The sequence below is a fragment of the Haliaeetus albicilla genome, chromosome 24 (genome assembly GCF_947461875.1).
Source record: "Haliaeetus albicilla chromosome 24, bHalAlb1.1, whole genome shotgun sequence".
Lineage (NCBI taxonomy): Eukaryota > Metazoa > Chordata > Aves > Accipitriformes > Accipitridae > Haliaeetus > Haliaeetus albicilla.
Window position 1 is genome coordinate 15,084,451 of NC_091506.1, and position 22,548 is coordinate 15,106,998.

General features: G+C 36.3%; 1 protein-coding gene across 10 annotated transcripts in view; it reads left to right on the forward strand.

Moving 5' to 3' along the window:
• The window catches only part of ERC2 (ELKS/RAB6-interacting/CAST family member 2), a 556,068-nt gene that overhangs the window by 35,255 nt on the left and 498,265 nt on the right, over nucleotides 1-22,548 (forward strand). For all 10 annotated transcript variants that reach the window (XR_011329694.1, XR_011329696.1, XR_011329695.1 and 7 more), the window contains one exon: nucleotides 9,351-10,153. Coding sequence is in view for 7 of the 10 variants with exons in the window: in XM_069812287.1 (XP_069668388.1) it covers nucleotides 9,497-10,153 (657 nt within the window). In the remaining 3 variants the exon portion in view is untranslated. The remainder of the gene's footprint in view (nucleotides 1-9,350; nucleotides 10,154-22,548) is intronic.

Genomic DNA, 22,548 nt, shown 5'->3' on the forward strand with positions numbered 1-22,548 from the left:
TTTTTTTTTTAATATCTGGAACTGTCTCTTGTGTCCTTCTTGAAGTTTCAGGTGCTCTGTAAAGAAGCTTTAAAAATTAGGCTTTTATCATTATTAAGTATAAATGAGAAGTAGTATTGCTTAAAGGGGGAAAACAAGTAGCATTTGTTGCCATTTTAGATTTAGAAATAATACAAAGAACAAGTCTGGCCTTCCAGTTTTTGCTAGAAAACTTTCAGGTTTTCTTAGATTGTGCTTCTTTTTAAGCTCTAACTTCTCAATTGAAATAGAAAGCTAATTCAATCTATAACAATGACAGTATTTCTGTAAACTGTTAAATAGTCATTCAAGTTAGGTAAATTTTGGCAAAAGAAAAGCAAAATTGTGCTACTCATTAGGCATAATTTTGAAGTAATCCTGAAGAATGGTGTATACTTTTACATTTTAATGTTTTTCCCTAAAGGAGACTATTTTAGTAAAAACTTAAGACATTAAATTTTTTATTGTTGTTGAGTTGTCATTAAACTAAAAATACTGTTTGTCTGGCTAACCAGGTGCCTTAGAATAATTCTCCACAAAAGGCTGGAGTTCGTAAATGCAGGCTTACATTGATAAATGAGATTTTTGTGTTGAGAAAGAAATAAGAGGCAAGTGATTAACAATTGCAGGATGGAAGGCACAATGAATACAGACTAGGATACAGAATTTAGCACACAAGACCTGCATACCTGCAAAGACTAAAGTGTTAGTAATTCTTTCTCTGGAAAGACAAAAGCTTGTCAAGCCTTTATAAACATCTGTGTATCCTGAGAAGGTCATTGTGGTACAGGGAAGTTGAGAAGACTAAAAAAACCAAAAAGCTGCAGGCAGTGTTTTGGAATGTATGTGTTTCTATCCCGTATTACTTGTGATTCACACCACCCACATCCCCCTTCCCCAACAAAAAATAGGATATTAGTGTTAAAAGTTGCAGAGAGCGCAGTTGGATAGCAAAACAATTACACGGTGAGCTCAGCACTGTGAACTTTGATCAAGTAAAACTGAGGTATCTTACTCTACATCTTTGAAACTCTTAGCATGGTTAACGCTGGTGCTAAATATTTTCAACAAAGGGTAATGCTAAACACCCCTGCTTCTGTTGATAGACCATTAAATCAGAATAAACTTGGATGGTGGTATATAGTCTGCATTGGAAGATAATTTGTTGTGCAGGCTATATTTGGTGTGCTTGCCCAGAATTGGCAGATACACTGCCCTATAGCTTTTTATAAAGATATAGTGTGTTCTCTGGCAAAACCAATGAAAATTAGATGTGATGATTCTGCCATTGTTTTGCTATAGAAGCCTTTTTTTTTTTTTGAATGATCTATCTTCATGTCTTTAATGTTTGACACAACATAAGAGGAGTAAAACAAATCTTAAATTTCTCACTTCCATTAAGCATCTTAGCCCAGGGAGACTTTCTTTTGTCACATGCAGGAGTGCAGGAAAGAATTCTTTTAGTGGAAGTGTTAGAGATAAAATGTTAAGAATTAGTGTTTCAACAACAAAGAGAGATATTACTTTTTATTTAAAGCCCTTTTCTAATTAATATTACACTTTAAAAGTGTTTTAAAACAATTACAATGTCTCTAACATGGTAATAAAGAGGAAAAGTAGTACATTGAAAAAAATGTACCTCTACTGAATGCTAGCATTTAAAAAAAAATTTAAAACTGTAAAACTTCTGTGAAAGAGAATTAAAATGGTATCGTTGACTCTTCACTTAAATATACTTGGGAGTCACATAATTGACAATCCTGATAATTGTCAGAACTGCTTGTTTTTCAAGACTTTTAATACGGCATTTTGAGCAAATATTTCCCTTGCTGGTGTTTTCTGATCTCATGGTAAGTATTAATTGCTGTCAATGCACCTAACAACATTAGAATGCCTGACAACTTTATTTTCCATGTATGTCACTAGATGCGTATTCAGCAGCCATTCCTGCTTTTTCCTTAATATATGATTTCTTTTGTATGAAATAGAAACGAAAGGCAGGTGTGTTGAACTATTCCTGTGAGGTGGTAAATGCCAGTTCTTTCATTTAGCATTGATGGGCGTTCAGGGACATCACCAACTTGCAAGATCAAAACATACTTTGAAACTGACTTTATACACAACTACATATCTACTATTTTTATAACTAACTACAAAAGAAAGTAGATAAATTAATGTTTATTGACAAGTAAAAAGAAATTTATTGTGCAGACTATAGTAAAACTTATATTTACATTAGAAATGCAGATTCAGGACACTAAGGAACTTAAATGAAGATGATGTTACTTTTAATGTTGTCATGTATATTATTTTTCAAACTTCTAAGGAACAGTAGTGTAGTAGGAAGAAATGAGTGACTTATGATTAAAAAATGGGGGGGAGGGAAGTAAGTAATTTGATCTAAGTTTTTGGTAAGTAAGAAAAAAGAATACTTTGCCCTTTTAATAAAAACAATGCGGGTCTTGTACTAACCCCGTATGAACCAGCATTTTGTTCATTATCTTTTTGTTACTTTATTAAAATAAGACATGCTGTGCTGCTCAGATTAATGAAGAAAGGAAGCATACTGTACAATAGATTTTGGTTCTCTGTATTTAGTTTGCATCAGCTTGCTGTTTTTGTGGTTTTGTTTTGTTTGGGTTTTTTTTTTTCCTAAATCAGCACAGATAACTATAAACATGCAAAGAAAAGAATATTTTCTTCTGTGAGGACATGTTGAGCCACTGTTAAAGCAGTCAAAAACCAAGGTAAAGCAAAAGAATGTGCCAGAAATATTTCTGGCTCTTGGTTGCTACTTTAAATACGCATGCATCCCTGGACTTCTGCATAGAGAGATAGTGTTTGTTGTGATAACAGTATTTAAATGTTTCCTATATTTTGGTAAAATCCTTACTGTTTGCCAGGACATGTGTTTATGGAACAGAACTTTTTCTGTGAATCTCCTTCCTTTTGTGGTGTCTAAAAATACAGGGAAGATGAGTCCTGCTGGAGAATATAAGAGCATTATCTTCTATATCACCTCTTATTTCTTCTATTTTGTTGCTTTTGATTTATATCTGGGGTGCTGTATAGTACTAAATAGTTTTAGACAATTTGGAAGCCACTGAGCGTTTAAAAATCAGATTGATAATTTCTGCACTCAGCTGTCACTATATATTATTTGGGGAGGATAGCTGTAAGGAAGGGGTTCCCTTAAAGTTTTCAGTAATATTACAAATGTCTGAGCTCTTGGCTGAATGTTAATATTGGCAAGTAGTTGTGCAAAGCTATTAACTATTTGGCTAATATCCAAACTTACTGCTGACTAGGTGATTCTGGCCAGAGGAGGAGACACAAACTGTAAATCGGCCCTGAGCTTTCCAAGCATAATTGTCAGGATTCTATGCTGCCCCCCTTCCATGTGTCTCCATGTTCAAATACTGGTTATCAGTTGATGATAAGGAAACAGTAATGACGATCCTTATGAAACTAGTAGAGTACCCTGCTCTAAGCAAAAAGAAGCCAAACCAAACCAAAACCCCCCAAAACAAGCAGCGCCCAAAAACAGGAGAAAGAAATCAAGTCTATCTTTCACTAAAAAAGTTTAGCTGCTGTTAGTAATATGAAAAATTATTTCTGTATGGTTAAGATGATACTTTAGATTTAGTAGTCAATGCGCTTCCTGAGCATAGTCTCAATATTTGCTCATAGTATGTTTTCTGTCATGAGAATATCTCACGAGGAAAGGTTTGCTACGTTTTGTTGTCTTTGGCCCCATATCTAGTTACTGAAATTTTTCTACACTTGGTGTTTTCCATGTAGTGTGATTTTAACTTTTTTTTCCAATGAAGTTGTTAAATCTGCTGTGGAATTAGCTAAACTGTGTGCCGTCTAGCATCTGATTGTTAGTGAAACCCCTAATGTGAAACTGGTGAGAACTCTGTATGCACTGTGGCTACATGCAGAATTGGTAACAGAGTTCAAACTGTTACCTGTTTTTAATGGTTTGGCATATCTGATCTGAGACTACTGGGCTGCTTAGGCCCAAACATTTTACAGGAGAGACATGGAATGTAACAACATATTATGATTTTTCTGCACTAAATGAAGGAGGAATTTAATCATTAATTTATTCAGACACTGAAGGCTTTTGTCTGGCAAGATCTAGTTTCCATCTTGTTCTGAACCATCATGATTCACAGAGCTCAGGAAATGGGCAAAATAGCCCCCAGTCTGTTCTAAGGTTAAACTACAATGCCTCTACACAATTCTTTTGAAGTTGTTATGAAAAGATTGACGAACACGATACAGAAAATTCCCACTTGCTTTGAACTTGGTGACACTGATTTGTTTAAATAGCCTAACGAAATTAATTGGGGTTTTTTTGGGCGGGGGGGTGAGAGTATGTAGCTGGTGAAAGCCAGAAATTATGGGATTCTGCAAAGAGTGTTTCAAGGAAACTGTGTAATTATGTAAAATGTAGAAGAAAATGCATTTGGAAAGTAAATTGAGTGAGACAGACCTTTCATTAGCATCATATTATAATCCTATATTTTAAGTGTGTATAAAAATAGTTAAAAGGCAAATGAAATGACCTATGATGGTGATGTCTGCAGAGCGCAGGTGGTGAGATGAAGCAGAAATGTGGAAAATAAGCTAAGCCTAAGTTAGAACAGTCACCGGGAAGTATTTTAGCATGAAATAGAGTATTTCTTATTTGCTGGGATTTTCAAGACTGATGAGAATGTGGCAGGGGGGGTAGTGTCTAGTTACTGCCCCCTTCCCCCACCCTGCTGACAATGCATGCTTAATTTTCTGGAGCCTTTTATATAGTTTTGTTTGCAGTGCAAACCATTAAGGTCACAATTGTAATGGTTAGCTTTTAAGTCATACATTACCGTACATCAGAATATTTTTTGAAGTAAGAAAAATATTGAGACAAGTAGATGAGTGTATGGTTTTTTTTTTTTTCCGAGTACTATTAAGCTGATTTGGATTTTAAAACTCAAAATAACTTTCTGTAGAAAAATGCACGCAGTGGGTCTGCAGTCTGTCCCAGACCAGACTGAATGAATCTGGGTGACTTTGTCTCAGAAGTTTTTAGGGGGATACAACCTTCACGAGTTGTATCAGAGCTCCTTTGTGCTTGCTGCTGCAACATCTACAGCTTCTGGGCTTATATCAAGAGGGAGGGTTGGTCTCTTCAGTTGTGGGTATACTGATCTTGTCTATACAGCTCTCCCATACTCCCCATAATATATGAGATTCTTATGTTTCTGCTTGATTCAATTTATCTTTTTCTCCACCCCTTGCACTATGGTGCATAAAGGTTATGCTTTAGTTCAGCAAAACTATTCTTGAAATACTGGGTGAAAAATGGTTGCTTTAGAGTAATAATTCTTCCTCCTCCCCACCCAATTAAAATAGCAATATAAAAAAATCAATTTAGTTTTCAAGATAGAATCATCTATATCTCACCTGCCCACTCCAAGTTCAACTAGAACAGCCCTGTGTCAGCAGGTTCTATGGGAAGATGAGAGAAGGGATCTCTTCTCTTTCTTTTTTTCTCCAGGCAGTAGATGATGATCTGTGTGGCAATTGTTGAGGCCCTGAGGCTGATATTACTTCTTCATGCCTCCAATTCCTGATGTGTTGAGACACACAGTAAATCTTCCTGAAGCTAGGAAGGCTCTGTGTGTAAGCAGTAAAGAGTCAAAAATTATGTAGGTGCTTTTCTTTTGTCTTCCATAAAGCAATGGTATATGGTTTCTACTGTGTCTGAGACTTTTCACAGCCATAAAGGAAGGCTCAAGGTTTATCCTTAAGGTGTATACACGTCCAGAAAGCGCACTTTCATGTGCTTTCCTTTTTCCAAGGTGTTTGCAAGAAAGCCAGTCTCTATAATTGAGGTTGTAGAAAGTAATGAATTGCAAATGAAAACAGAGATAAACTGTAAGAATTTCTTCGAATCAGGATTTTCGGCTTTTGGTCTGTCAGCTATCCTTAGTAGCCTGTGAAATTAAGAAAACCAAGCATATTGTCAGTGTGCTTGTACTTTCTACATAGATGTCTCCATCTTGATTAGAATATTTTTAGGGGGAAAATAATAATGAAATGCTGTGGAGGTAATAACATTTCTTTGGTTGGTGGTGTTTTACTTCTCTTTTCCTGTTGTTTACAGAATTTTCACAGGCGTATAAAAGTTAGTTTTAAATCAGTATGTGAACATTTATTAAAGAAGTCCAGAGAGGAGTTTGCCTCCCTTTGGATGAGGGATGATGATTCCCTTTTTCAGTAGGGCTCAATAGTAAGAATTGGAGTGCTAAGCACGATAAGTGTTCTCTGCTTTGAGATGGGAACTTCTCAATCTCACACAAGTAGAGAAAAGAAGACAGACCACAACTAATAAACTCTAAAAGGCAAAACAAATGCCTAAAAATACATATCAGACACATAAACAGAAAGGCTAAATAGTATATTAAGTGACTCAAAGGAAGAAGCATAAATTACTTATTTATCACTGTGGCAGTGGAAAGGAAAAACAGTATTGATATGATGTAAGGGTATCCTATACCTACATGTTTGAGGATCAATAAATCTGCACCAAGACCCATCACCTGGTCATGGATCAGGTCTGCTGTATCTAAAAATATTTTATTGTATCCAGTTTAAATTGCTAGCATAAACTGTTAATGTCAATCTTAGATTTTTCACCAGGCCAGATTTTTTTTGGGAGGGGGGGAAATTGTATCAGTCTAGAAGACAGTTGCTTCTGCTCAGGATCTTCCATGAGCCTGTGGAAGGAAAATCATCTTCAGTTCTGATCTCATGTGAGATCCTCTTTGAAGGAGCTACAGAACTTTTTCAGGAAACTAGAAATATACAAGGATGGATTTCTCAGAGTGCATTATGAGTGGTGTTTGGCCAGAGGACGGCTGGCACTTGAGAATTGGGATAAGCAATTGCACTGTCCCCAGTCACCATGAGATATGGTTTTTATTGATCAATGCATTGAAGTCGAGATGACAGAAAAGCTGCACCAGGTTTTTGTGGAACAAGCTGTGGGTCATCTCTTGAAGGATGGATGACAACTGAAAAGGGGGACAGATTTGGATACTAATGATGAAATGTCAAAATTTGAAAATGCAAATCGGCAAGGTACATCTGGTTCCTTTAAATCTGTGCACCTTGGGCCTGAACTCTGGAAGCTTTAATAGGTTTTCATGGCTCAAAAAGTTGGATCAGGCTTTTGCCTCTGGAATTAAAAATATTCATGTTATTTGAGTTACGTGATCCTGAAGCAGGAAAGAATTGCTAGAATGTAATTTTGTATCTATGTCTTCCTAAATAGTTAAAAACTAAATTTTCTCATTGAAGTAGGCACCCTTGCTTCACTTTATGCATAGCCGAATTGTTTGTACATGGCAAAAAGTGGTAATGTTTTATGACAGAATTACTGGTCTTGTTAACATTGTTCCATACAAACTATATTATGTTAGCTTGTTTGATCCATTTTGCCAAGGGCAATGTTTGCATTGAAATGAATTACTTTTAACGGAGCAGCCTGGGTGCAGTACAAAGAGTTCAGTGTTTCCAAATTATCAATGTTGAATACTCATATATTTTTGCCCAGCACCTATAGTGGCATTGTTATCAACATTTCAGCGTAGTGTAGTGCTGTGCCTTCCACTTCTGATTCTTGACACAAGAGTCTTGTGACCTCTTGGGGAAGAGGTGAATATTAACAAGAATGGCCACTGTTGTATAATAGTAGTTGAAACATCTCAGCTAATCCACGTGCATACTGGTAATTCAAATGAAACAAAAATGCTTTAGACTATGTTGGCAGTTTAAACTTGATGAAAACGTAGCATATACCAAGCAATTCTTAGAGTTTATATAAGCCATGTGGTATATGATTGTGTGGGATGAGGGGTCAGTGGAGAATTCAGTATGCTCCTTGTTTATTGACATAATTGGTATCCATGATGTTTTATGCTAATATTATTGGCGAGGATTTAATATACTAGAGCTTATTAATAAATATGACATCAAATCATCCTTCCGCTTGCCTCTGTGTCAACACTTTTTCACAGCAAATGTTGAACAGATGTTTTAAAACACCTGGAAATAATCTGTCTGTAGATACTGAGGATGACTTTGAGGGTATGGTTAAAGATTACTGGATTTGACTGAATCCAACTTTTGTTCTTCCTCTAGTTACCTTTGAAATAAATGGTACTAGATCTGGTTAATGACCACCAATTTAATTAATATCACAAATGTATTGAAACAGTCAGATTTGTTTTAAAAAAAAAACCAAAAAACCACAAACCAAAAACAAACCCCCCCAAAACAGTAGGCCTACCTAATCCTGAAGTCCTACTGTATGTTTCTATTTATGCTATGTACAGTTAAACTTACTTGAAACTTGGTAAATGTATGATGATGGTATTGAATTTGAATTGGTCCACATCTGTCTGTTGTTTGGTTAAATAAATTACAAGGATAGTTCTATCAAAGTAATGGTATGATATCCATAGGGAAAATAAGAAAAAAAAAAAAGTATTTCCCAAGCACTCCTTTTCTAAGTGAAAACCTAGGTTATTGTCATGCAACCTTTTCCTGACAAGCTCATTAACAACAATTATTAGCAAGCTAGTACTTCATTGAACGTATAATACTGTTGTAATACATTATAATTGTTTAGAAGGAAATATTCACTCAAATTAGCTTAGTCTTATTGTTTATTTTTCTTACTAAAATACATTTTTACTGGTTACAGCCAAACTATTAGAAACACTGTTTCCTTCATCTTTTTTCCTATCCAAAAAACTCTTTGTAAATTTAAACAAAAATTAAAACCCCTGCCTATTTCCTTGTTCTGTCTTAATCTAATATTATTAGAGAATATACAGAACTGCTGAATTGCTACTTTTATACTGTCTTTTGAAAATGTAATATCTTAGTTTGGGAAGTTCTTAATGTCAACAACAGCTATTTTTTTTTTCCTTTATATAGTTCCACATCGTCAATTATTTGAGGCTATTAACATATCAGCTAAGATGTTTTTGGGCCCATGTTGCTTATTGCAACATAAAGCTTGTTAGACTAAGTCAAAGTGTCAAGATATTTTCTAGTAGGAAAAAGAGCACCTGATAATTTCACCTGAATGAAATTAGCTTGAAAATGCATTTTTAACTGTCATCCTAAACACAAAAAGTGCAGTAAATTTTGTTCTTGAAGTAATTGCCCTAGGATGTGCGTTACTTTATTTTCTCATATATGCTGATTACTTGTAAACTTATTTTCCAATATGAAAATTTAATTAATTTTATAATATATTTTTTCAGGTCTCTGACTTTGGAGAAACAATAGATTTTTGCCTACTGGAAGAATGCAGTGAAACTGCCAATATTTCTATCTGGAATTATAAATTTAATATTCAACTTCAGTGTTACTGATTTCTTACTAAATAGTACCTCAAAGTAGAAGAAAAATGTATGGAAGTGCAAGAACAATCAGCAACTTAGAAGGAAGTCCCTCCAGGTCTCCTCGATTGCCAAGATCTCCTCGCCTGGGCCATAGGCGAACAAATAGCGGAGGAGGAGGAGGAACAGGTAAGACGTTATCGATGGAGAATATCCAGTCCCTTAATGCAGCCTATGCAACATCTGGACCAATGTATCTGAGTGACCATGAAGGTGTAGCTTCTACTACTTTCCCAAAGGGCACAATGACTCTTGGAAGGGCTACAAATCGAGCTGTGTATGGTGGTCGAGTCACAGCTATGGGGAGCAGTCCTAATATTGCTTCAGCTGGACTTTCGCACACAGATGTCCTTTCTTATACTGATCAGCATGGAGGTCTGACTACATCTTCACACCATCACCACCATCAGGTTCCTTCTATGCTGAGACAAGTTAGAGATAGTACCATGTTAGACCTGCAGGCTCAGCTTAAGGAACTACAGAGGGAGAATGATCTTCTCAGAAAAGAACTAGACATTAAGGACAGCAAACTGGGATCCTCCATGAACAGCATCAAAACTTTCTGGAGTCCTGAGCTAAAGAAAGAAAGAGTATTGAGGAAAGAAGAAGCAGCCAGAATGTCAGTTCTTAAAGAACAAATGAGAGTTTCCCATGAAGAAAATCAAGTAAGTAATTCTGAAAGCTCCTTTCTGTTGATTTACAGCTAAGTACCTGATGTTTTGCTTATGGTACTGTATCCTATGCTGGAATAAGTTTAACATTTACAACAAGAATTGTATGTCTTGATCTATCTGCCTTTGCTAAACAGTAGGAAAGCACATTAATATGAATGTGAATGCAGGCTATAATTTCCTTCATGCAGCATTCTTTCACACTATAGCTGAAAAGAATGATTGTTTGTCACTACCCTTTTTCTTATTTTTGAGGCTTTCTCTAGTGCTTTTTTGCAGCAACAGTCTAAATATATTTAACCTTTTCTGAAGAGGTAAATAAGCCATCCCTGCAAAAGTATAAATAAACATCTAGAGGCATATTTTGTATGAGCTGTATAGGGATTTGGCTGCCCAGGTTTTTTAAAAGAAGATGTGATATTAAATCCACACATGCAACCTTCTGTAATTCTGTGTTACAGAATGAAGTTGAAGTTGTCTCTGAAACATTGCTGAAAACACCTGTGAGTTAGAAAAAGAGCATCTTGCAAATATATATTTTAAATACTTCTATTCACAACATAACATTCTTTTCCCAAAGTTATAAAAAGATTGAAGTATTTTAATCTGGGTGAATAAAGCTATAAGGTCAAGCTTTGAGACTCTTTGCTATTTCACAAAGCTATACAGAACAGCGGCACAGAATAGATCAAAAAAATTCTCATATTGCTGTTTCCACACACTTTTTGGCTGCTGGTCTTATTTTAAAGCTGCTCCTTTTTAGACCATCTGTTAACTTCCCCCAGACAAAAACACAATCCTGTGTTTCTCTCACTTCTAGATTCCCAATCTAAACTTCTTTGCTGGCAGGCAGCAATAACTGAAATTTTTAATTTACTTCCAAGTTTGTGATCATTGGTGCTTCTCACCAAACTTTCCACCTCTTAGACATGTTGTGAACCTGAATGTCTATGGAACTAACAAGCCTTATACCAGTTGCTTCAGTGTGAAACTGGGTCTTGATGGGGAATTCAGTACAGTGAATTTACTATTTTCTTGTATAACTTGTATATCCAGACTGGCAGTAATAGTTACTGAATATTATTTATAGTAGGTGCACTAGGATGCTGCTAGAACCAATTATTATCAAAAACATATTTGGTGGAGGTTCTGCTATTCAAAAGCTTTAATGGTTAAACTTTCTAATCATGATCATTGGTGTCACCCTAGCAGTAGGAGGAATATTCTGATACACTCTGTTTTGATAGCCTTTCTTACGGAAATGTCACATTAATATCTTGTATTAGCATTTGGTATCTAAATCTGGTGTTTAGAGACTTTGTCACCTGCCAAAGTGGTTACGTGGGTTTTTTTGGTGGGGTTTTTTGTGTGGGTTTTTTTTTTTTTCCCTAAAAGCTATTTCATCTTGAGGGGAAAGTAAATTAAATCTGTTTTGAGTCCTCCTATTCATTCACTTCATGGAAGATTACATCTTTTTAACAAGTGCTCTTATTTTCTTGTAAGGGTGAACCTAACAAAAGACAAAAAGAATGTATTTTACCCTATCTGTATATTTAACATGAAGTCTTACTCTAGAATAAAATAACATAAACACTGGGTAGCCCAGTATTCTATTGCTAACAATGTCCAAAAGTTCATAGAATAGACCTAGTATACAGTGATATCTCCACTGAGTACTTTTTATGATCTAGCTACAGTTTCTGTGTGCTTAACTCTCAGTGGACTCTTCCTTGAATGAAGCCAGTTGCTTTTGGACCTATGTAGAATTCTGGTGTCCATAACCTCTTATGATAGTGAATCCCACAGCTTAACATGTGATGTGAAGAACCACTGCTTTTCAATTGTTTTCTGCACTAAACTTTGGCTGCTTTTGCTAGAATTTCCTGTTCTTTGTACTGGAAGAAACATTAAATAGTTGATGTCCAGTGCCAGTCTCAGTGCCACCTATGATTTTATAGGTCACCATCCTCCCTCAACTCTTTTCCAGACAGGAGAATCTTACCATGTGTTCCTTTCACGAAACTGGGACGTTTCTTTGATTCTCCTCTGAATCTTTTTCAGAGCTGTTACTTTTCTTTTTTTTGAGTTGAGGAGACCAAAATGGCTCATGTTTTTCATAATACAGGTGTAAAATGGGTTATGCATTGATGTTGTAGTATTTACACTTTTATTCTGTATGTTGCTCCAAACAACTCCCAACACTCAATTTGTTTGTTCTTTCTAGCTTTGGATGACTACTTTTTTTTATTGCTACTGAGTACTGAGCTAATATTTTAATGAAAATATTTATCACAGCTGAAGAATCTCACCAGTGGTTTTAATGAGTTTAGATCCCAGCTTGTTATGCATGAAGGTAGGATTATTTTCACTTGTGTATAACTTCACATTCATCTCCCTGAATTTCATCTGCCAGCCCTTACCTAGTTGCTTAGTCTTATAAAAATCCTTCTTTGCATTTGGCTTTTGTCTTTAATACTCTGAATAACCTGATATTATGAGGAAATCTAGTCATCTTGCTGTTCACCCTGTTCTCTGGGTTGCTTAGGATACGTCAGGCAGCACAAAGCCCAGGCACAGGTTCCAGCAAAACTCCACAGGGACCTTCTCTTGGTCTTACACTTGACCATGTGTTTCTGCTATTTCCCCTCTTGTAATCAAATATTTATGTATGAAAGGACCATCCCTCTTATCTGATTGCTGCTTAGTTTTCTTGTAAGCATTTGGAGAGGAGCCTTTCTGAAGGAATGGCTTTGGAAGTCCAAGCTGGCTGTGTCAGCTAGTTTGTCAGTCTTACTTATCCACATAGTAATTGATTCTTTCAAACAACTAATTTCAATTAAAATTGTCAAAAAGCTGTAATTTTAAAGACAAAAGTGATGCAATCTATCACATCTATACTAAAAAGTGATAGATCTATCCTTGCATGTCTGAGGTTTACTGGCTTATGAAACTTCCTTTTTTAAAAACAGGTGTTTCATACTGAAGCACTAAAAACTGTTTTTACATTGGCTGTGCATGATGAAATGGACCCTGAACGGGGCCGTTAGTCTCACAGCCAGCTTTGGGAACTCCCAGGAGGCTGGAGAAGGGCAAATCTAGCTGCCTGCCAAAAAAAAGGAGGGGGGTGGAGTGGGGAGGAAAAAAGAAAGTGAGAAATGAGTGAATTATAAACTTGATATTTTTATTGTGGTTTCTGGAAAAATATTGTAAGAACAATAGAAGAAAATTATTTGTAAACTGTATGATTTGTATTTAAAAAATATTAACTATTTCTGAAATATAAGAAATATGGGGAAATATAAAAAAGGACTAACACTCAATATTGGGATTTGTCAAACAAGTCTGATTTTCTTGGATGACAGGAAAACAGGCTTTATGCATAAGGGAAAAACAGTAGTAACATTGAAATAAGGAAAACTTTTTACATTGTCTCAGATTTTCATTAGCAAGCTGGTGGGAAGCATATGAGATGAAATTGCTAATATGTGGATGCCTATATGATTGGAAGACTGTGTCAAAGTGTAATTACCAATGATTCATGGTGAAATTGGAAAGATGTCTAGTAGGGTCTGGTAAGGATCTGGCATGTGTTTGAGGGTTTCATCAGTGTTCTGAATGATGGATATATGTTATGCACCCAGATAATGTCAAACTGGGCAGCGTTAAAAACATGCTGGAAAATAGGATTATAAATGAAAATAAATTCAGCAAATTTAAGAAATAATCTGAAAAAATAGGATGTGTTTCAACAGAAAATTGATAAAAATTAAACCTTTTGGAAGGAAAAAGAGACCCATGAAGTTTATGGACAGTAACTTAGACATTTCTGATTTTTTTGAAGATTATTTTACTTTTGAAAATGTATGCTTTGAGCACCTGCTCTTTGATATTACAACCCAAAGTTACTTTTCTTGTCTTTCTATTCTTCATATTCTTTGTGACATTTTCTCACAGCATAATTAGTATTACTTTTTACATGGATTGATTATATACGTAGGGGCAGGAAGTACTCTAAATGTTTTTAACTATTTAAAGTGATTCTTCATCTTGGAATCATCCATTTGCAATGTCTCAGTCGGAGATTTTGCTTTTTTTATTTTCCAGGTAGACAGTTATTTTCTCTAATCTTGCTTGAATGTATTATATAATAAGAGTTAATGTAGAAGGTTTCAATGGAGAGCAGAAGGCTATGAGGTGGAAAGAACTGGGAGAACACAAGAAATTATTCAGCAGTATTCATTCCCAGGATTGTTGCCTGTCTGTCAAAAATAGAGGGAGAACTAGTTTATCCATTTTGATCAGCTGGTTCTAAGACAACATTAATGTTTATCAGTTGACATGCTTTTATGACATTGCAATAACTGAATTAGGTTCTGTGACATTTTTTAAATAAACTGTAAACTCAGTTGCACAAAATAATGCCCCTCTTCCCTACTTATAAATACCATTATTGAATACTACATAATTAATACAAAATGAACCACCGCATGCAATGAACAGTGGTGCTTTTTTATTCATGATATGGTTATATGTGGTTGTTGGAAATAAATGGTAAGCTTGATCTTTTTTTTTCTTACAGAAAACCAGGTAATTTTAATTTGCTTAATGTGTTCTTTGAAAACATATTATAAATTTTGATCATCTTTTGAAGTTTAATTCCTGTCCTGATACTGCAGGAGTTTGCTTCTGATTAATGAGATGAAGAGAAAAGATTAAAAAGGTAGTGAACAGTTCCTCTGAAAGGCTCATACTTTTGAATACAGAATTGTTCCTTGAAATAATTTTTATACATCTTTAGCAATATGAATAACTCATAGATGCTGCAATTAACAGAATAGAGCTGATAAAATAATCAGTAGATAAGGGGATGCGTATTCATGAATATAGAACCGTGAGTAGCTACTCAATGTTACTTCACATGCTCTTCATTTTTACTTTGTTTCATGACAAATATTGAAGTAGAACAGTAAAAGAAAACACACTAAGAAATATTCTGAAATTGTTTCCCTTCTTGGTATTAATTAAACAATATTCCTAGTAAACCCCTGATCAGGCTAATGTATACGTTCTTAAAAAAATGAAATAAAACCCCAAACCAAACATACCACATACTTATTTTGCTTTCTGATGCATTGCAAATCATACAAAGTACAGTCTTTTAGTCATCTTTCTGCCTTGTAAAAGAAAGTCAGGAAGCAAGGGCTATAATTTAATTTCTTGTAACTTTGCTAGCTTCTCTGGGAACTAGTTAGTGGAGTTAAAATTAAAAAATATATATTATTTATATATACTTGTAAAACTCTATATAGTTGGAAAATATTATGTATTACTATAGTAATATATTTTTAAATTGTAATAATATATGTTTAAAGAAGCTCACCACTTCTTAACTTTACCCATGGCTGGATATCATGGTTTCCATGGCTGGGATCAACTCTGCCTGCTTCCAAACTGGTCAGTTCATTGCATAGACCCTGCTGGCGTTCTCTAAATGCAAGTCAAAGGAAGTTGAAGATCTGTTATCTCTTCACTCTGTCCACTTCTGAGACTTTTTCATCTTTTTTTGAGTTACTTTGTTTATGCCCATTGAAATTCTGGAGGTTTGGTCCTAGTGGGATATGCAGGGAGAAGCCAGCAATTGGGTCTTTGATTTGAGTTCCCAGGTGGGTATTTTCTTCCTTAATATGCATCAAAGTATACATTTGATTACTGGTTGGAAAGGTTCCTAAATACCAGAGCTTGTCAGAGGAGCTTTTGCGGGTATAAATGCCTTTCAGCCTGTCTCATTGTCTCTGTGTAAATGTGTGCAACACCATGAATTTTGAAGCTTATTGTGAATATTTGTGAAGTACAAGGTTACACACAAAAGGTAAAGATAGTAACCTGAGGAATGGAAATGTTCATGTTTTACTATGCTTCCTGAGGTATGTTATCACATAAACAAATTTAATAAGAAAAACAACAACAAAAATTACCTGATTCTTTTTTTACTAAATATGTCTCTTTGAAGAAAAAGTAATAAATTTAAATATTTTTAATTCAGATTTGTAATGTAGTATTTACAACCAATGAAAGTCTCTTTTAAGGTATTTAAGCACATTCATTCACCTTATTTTCTGTTTTTCACTGTACTGTTGTTTCCTGCTTTCTTCAACTTTTTTTTAATACTTATGTCTTAAGAGCTGCATGCATACTTGATTTTAACTTTATTGCATGTTTTCATTGTTTTCATTTAAATTCATGTACATTGATGGCAATTTAGGTAAGTGCAAAATATTTCTTTAGTTCTTTTTAAATGAGACAAAGTGCTTAAAAACTTAAATGTGTGGAATAGATTAAAGATTCATTATAGAGCAAAACTTCAGTATCTGAAGGTGAAAGTATAATGAAACAAAGTTCATCAGAGATAATGCATCAAACATTATCTTTGGTGAATTTCTTTTTGCACTGATTGTGATGGAGCCTGCAGTTTATGGAGTGTTTTTTTTTTTTTTTTTTAAATAAATTATTTCTCTGTTAGCTTCTGTAAACTGGTTTCCTTACTGTCTCTAAACCTTGAGGCCTCACAGTTAAACTGAAAAAAAGGTGGAAGTGACTCTTCAGAATTTTCCATCATCTGAAGTGGGGGAGAGAAAGGGGAGGAAGTACTGAAAAAAAGAGTCATTCCTTTCTCATTATACATTTTTAGTCTTTACTGTTTCAGACATTTTACCTCATTTTGATCCTTTCATCTTGAATTTTCTGAGAGTTGTCCCCAGTTTACCTACCAAGCAGTCAATAATGCCATATTCTGTTAGCCTGCAACAGGGAACTTCATCCTCTAGGCTATTTCTGAAAAACACAACCCTTTTGGCTGTAATGAGAAGCATTATTTTTATTTATTTTATATTTGTATATAATTTAAAGGTAAACTTGCATGACACTTCCTGACCTTTCTCTTTTCTGTCATGTTTCTGAGTTCATAAGATGCATTTCAGATTATTGTGTTGGAGTGAGGGCTATGTTATGGTGACTTAACCTGTTGGTCATGGATTCAATTTTCTTCTGAATTTTTGCATGTCTGGGAGTTATGCTTTGTTAATGTCACGCAGGGTCAGATTCTGACTTTTCCTGTCGTTTGCTCTGTTCAAGGTGTCTAGCATTCCTGACTATAGAACCACATATTTCCCTGGTGCCAGAGAATCAGTTGTAAAAGCTGTCAGTTGCAAGATACGATTTGCTACTTGAATTTATTGCTAGAATATCTGTCAGTTGAGTTGGCAAAGAAGCTAACATTCAGGAGCCCTTGGTATATTTTATAGATGATAACTTCGGTTCAAGTTGGATTGCCTGTAGCAGGAGCAAATAACTCTTCTGAATTTAGTAACTTTAGAATATTTGGCCTCTGGGATGGGGGAATCGTATTTACTTTTTGAATTTCCTTAAGCATCTGCCACAATATAGTTATTGCTCTTACTCTTGGTGTTTGAAGATGATATACAAAGCTGACAAAACACATGTGAAAAAAAGGCAGTAGATTTCATGTGAAGTGCTCTTCAAACCCTGGAGGGAAAGGAATAAATGATGTTTTTGCTAACAGGAAAATCCTGAGGCAAATGAATGTAAATATTTCAGCGTTAGAGACTCGGAGAACACTGAGGTCTTGTAAGGTAATCTGTATTCCAGTTCCATCTATAACTGAATGAGGGTGTGAGGTCTCTACCACATCATACTTCTGTTGAAGAAAAGCAAAGGTCAGCAGAAACTAGAGAAAAAGCATAACACACATTGGGATGTAGCTTCAGAGGAGCGGCAAGCCCTGAAACAAGGTCTGCTTTTTGCACAGACTCAAGTTTTCCTTTTAATTGACTACGGTATTAACTATAGAGTACAATTCTCACTTCAGAATCCATATTTGAATTGAAAGGAAAACAACACAGAGGCAGGGAGTTGTACTTTGAAAATTAAATACTTCCTGTGTATTTTGTTTTAAATTACGTGTAAACTGATGTTGTGTATCTCTTTCAATTTGTAGATAGAAGGTCTGAAAGAACAGTCCTGTTAGTGTGAACTTTTTCTTCTGTGTGTTAACTCAGATAGCTAATGGTTACTGATAAAGCATAATGTTCTTGACTAATTCAGTGAAGAAATGCCTAAATATCATGGTATAGTGTTCCTGCTGGATAAAGTAGAAGGTGGAAGTGAAATAGTGGGTGGCTAGTTAAATCTTGCTATACCAAAGCATTAATAAAATGTTTCAATCCAAACTTGAAAAACACTGAAATCAACAAGTGTGTGATAAAAGCCAGCTGGTCTTTTGAAGTATATATGTAATTATACACACATATATGTGTATATATACAAAAAATTATACATATATTGGGATATTCAGAATGCTTTGCATTCAGTGATCATTAAATTCCTTCCCTGTGTCAAAAGTTTCTGCTGTTCTCTGAGAGATAGAAACTAAGCTGTATCTCTTTGAATTTTGAGGGAAACCAAAATTCCCCATTGGCCTTTATTCTAGAGCCAAATTTATATTTCTTCCCATGCCACTCTGAAAATGTACCTACTTGTCAGCACAGCTCTGTGGAATACAGAGTATATGTTACCTACATAAAAACTACTTAAAATTGTCATGGTTTAATCCCAGTGAGCAACTAAGCACTATGCAGCTGCTTGCTCACTCCCTGCCCCACCCACCACTGGCATGGGGGAGAGAATAGAAAAGAAGTAAAACTCATGGGTTGATATAAGAACAGTTTAATAGGGCAGAAAAGAAACTAATAATGATGATGATAACAATAATAAAATGACAATAATAAAAGGATTGGAATATTCAAGTGATGCAGAATGCAATTGCTCACCACCTGCTGGCTGATGCCTAGTTAGTCCCTGAGCAGCGATTTTCCCCTCCCAGCCCCACTCCCTCCATTTTCTATACTGGGCATGATGTCACATGGTATGGAATACCCCTTTGGCCACTTTGGGTCAGCTGTCCTGGCTGTGTCCCCTCCCAACTTATTGTGCTCCTCCAGCCTTCTCGCTGACAGGGCATGAGAAGCTGAAAAATCTGTGATTTTAGACTAAACATTACTTAAGAACAACTGAAAACATCAGTGTTATCAACATTTTTCTCATACTGAACTCAAAACATAGCACTATACCAGCTACTAGGAAGACAATTGACTCTATCCCAGCTGAAACCAGGACACATCTCAATTAAAAAAAAACCAAACCAACAACAACAACAAAAAATCCAAAACCAAAACAGTAGAGAAGTAGTTTGGAAATAAAAAGGTATCTTTGCCTTACACCAAACTGGTCCCAACTTCTATTATTATTCTGTGTGGGTGTGTTTTCCCCCTGCCTTTCTCTCCTGCCCCAATATTCTCTGCATTTGCTGCATGTATCTGCTAGTTTTGGAGAATGGCATTCTTGTCCAGATGGCATTGTTTTTCAGGGTTACTTTTTCAGTCCTCCTGTGGCTGCTAGATAATTGAAAATCTGTGAAATTCAGCATTGTATATATACTTTTTTTGAAAGAAGTCCCATTGTGCATAGAATTTCCATCTTGATATTCTGATGAAGGTTTACTCTCAGTAGCTTTCAGGGCATTCTTTTACCTTTTGGACATCCATTAGGAATGGGTGATTCAGCTTGCAGAGTTTTGTTTAGAGAATGTTTCACTTGAGCTTCATTTATTTCAAATTCTACTCCTTGTGGGTCATGACTGTATTTCTCCAGTATTTTAATACCCAAACCTGAAAGTTCATCTGCTTTGACAAATATGTGTAGTTTAATGTCTTCTGACCTTTGCTGTATCATTCTTTTTCTGCAGGACTTTGGATCTTAGTGGGAGGGGTCACTTGCAAAGTCACTTTATTTTTGTGTAAACCAGCAATCTCACACATTCTTATGCTGCTTTTCCCAATAGTTGTTATTATAATTTGTATGTCAGTGTGATGTGCTACATTAGGGACAAAATATTTAAGTTTTTTTCCCTGGGTTATCACTTCACTGACTGCTCACATCTAGTTATGGGCTGGTGTAAAGCAGGTAGAGGATTGAGTGGCCAAGAGTTGGAGATGAAGGTGGGATCTCAAATTCTGGCAGCAGCTCAGATTCTGCTGCTGAGCCTGTGTGCTTGCCGTGGTTTAACCCCAGCCAGCAACTAAGCACCATGTAGCCGCTCTGTCCCTCCCTCTCCTCAACTGGACAGGGGAGAGAAAATATAATAAGAGGCCTGTGGGTTGAGAGGACAGGAAGAGATCACTTGCCAATTACCATCACAGGCAAAACAGACTTGACCTGGGGAAAATTAACTTAACTTATTTCCAATCAAACCAGAGTAGGGTAATGAGAAATAAAACCAAATCTTAAAAAGCTTTCCCCCCACTCCTCCCTTCTTCCCAGGCACAGCTTCACTCCCAAACTCTCTACCTAGCTCCCTAGCAGTGCACGGGGATGGGGAATAGGGGTTATGGCCAGTTCATCACATATTGTCTCTGCCACTTCTTCCTCCTCAGGGGGAGGTCTCCTTGCTCTATCTCTGCTCAAGAGTGGGGTCCCTCCCATGGAAGACAGTCCTCCATGAACGTCTCTAATGTGGGTTCTTTCCACAGGCTGCAGTTCTTTACGAACTGCTCCAGCATGGGTCCCTTCCACAGGGTGCAGTCCTGCAGGAGCACACTGCTCCAGTGTGGGTCCCCCACGGGGCCACAGGTCCTGCCAGGAGCCAGCTCTGGTGCAGGCTTCCCACAGGGTCACAGCCTGCTCTGGTGTGGGGTCCTCCATGGGCTGCAGGTGGATATGTGCTCCACCATGGACCTTCATGGGCTGCAGGGGGACAGCCTGCCTCACCATGGGCTTCACCAGGGGCTGCAGGGGAATCTCTGCTCTGGTGCCTGGAGCATCTCCTCCCCCTCCTTCACTGACCTTGGTGTCTGCAGAGTTGTTTCTCTCACATGTTCTCACTCCTCTCTCCAGCTGCAGTTTCTGTTCTGCAGCAACTTTTTTTTTTTTTCCGTTCTTAAACATGTTATCACAGAGATGCTACCACTGTTGCTGATTGGCTTGGCCTTGGCCAGTGGTGGGTCTGTCTTAGAGCTGTCTGGCATTGGCTCTATTGGACATGGGGGAAGCTTCTAGCAGCTTCTCACAGAGGCCACCCCTGTAACCCCCCCTGCTACCAAAACCTTGCCACACAAACCTGATACCGTGCTATGGAGGCTGGACTGCCTTTGGCACTTAAGAAATTTCTTGAAAGAAAGCTTGAATATCTGTACTATACTGCAGTCTTTGTTTCAGACATACCTCAATGGGTACAGAGACTAACACTTGGACTACTTTACGTATTTTGTACTTGCATATTTGCATCATGAGAAAATGCTGAATACTGATATTCTGGTGACTGCAGTGTACAACACAATGTGCCATTGAATTATATTCTTTTTTTGGCAGGTCAATAGTGCATTTTAGCTCTAATGTCGTCTTTGGTGTTTGCCCCGAACAATTTATTTTCAAATGTCCATAAATATTTTTTTATTCTATCTTGATATAATCTGAAAGTTTGGATTTTTTCAGTGACTTGATCAAGATCAGTCTTTCCCTACTACCATGGTAATATTTGGGTGTGGTTTTTTTGTTTATCCTGGCTTAATAGTGTCTGTACCAAATCTAATACTTTCAGCTTTGAAGGCTTATTTTCCTCATATGTTTTTTTCTAGAAGTAATCATCTGTTTTTAATAATTACCTTAACAGATGAAGAATACTAAATTGTGCAGAAACAAACAGTTTTTAATGCAAAAAAATCTAGTAAATATATTTTGTTATGAAGTATCTATCCTCTTCCTCTCATTATGTTGCTTAATTCATTTTTACCAGATGGTAGAAAATTCTGGAAAACCAGTAATGTTTGCTGCTGTTCTTGTTTTTAATTCAGCTCACAAAAGGCTACTGGGAGGATTATGTGTGATCAAGAAGAGTGAGCGAATTTGTATCAACTCTGTACTTACACCATTTACACATCTTAAACATTCAGTGTTATCCTGCCCCTTTCTGTTGTGCTGTTCAGCTGAGACGATGCGTTTTCTTTGACTCCTAAATTTAAAGTCTGTAATGTCTTGAGGTAGTACTTCCTCACTCTGAAGCGTGGCTACTTGCCTACTTTTTCCAGATTGACAAGCTGAAGCATTTAAATACCAAAAGAATAACTCTGTTTCCTCTTCAGTGATGCTTTGGATAGTGTAGTCATTAAAAGCAATGTTTCCTTCTGTTTCTCTGTGCAGGAGAAAACCTGTACCAGGCATCAGTAACATCTGAGAGGATAAAAATTTAGGTGTGAGGAGCCATGAAAAAACGCAAGGTTTCTAGTTCCCCAGATGTTTCGCCTTCCCTTTTCCCATAT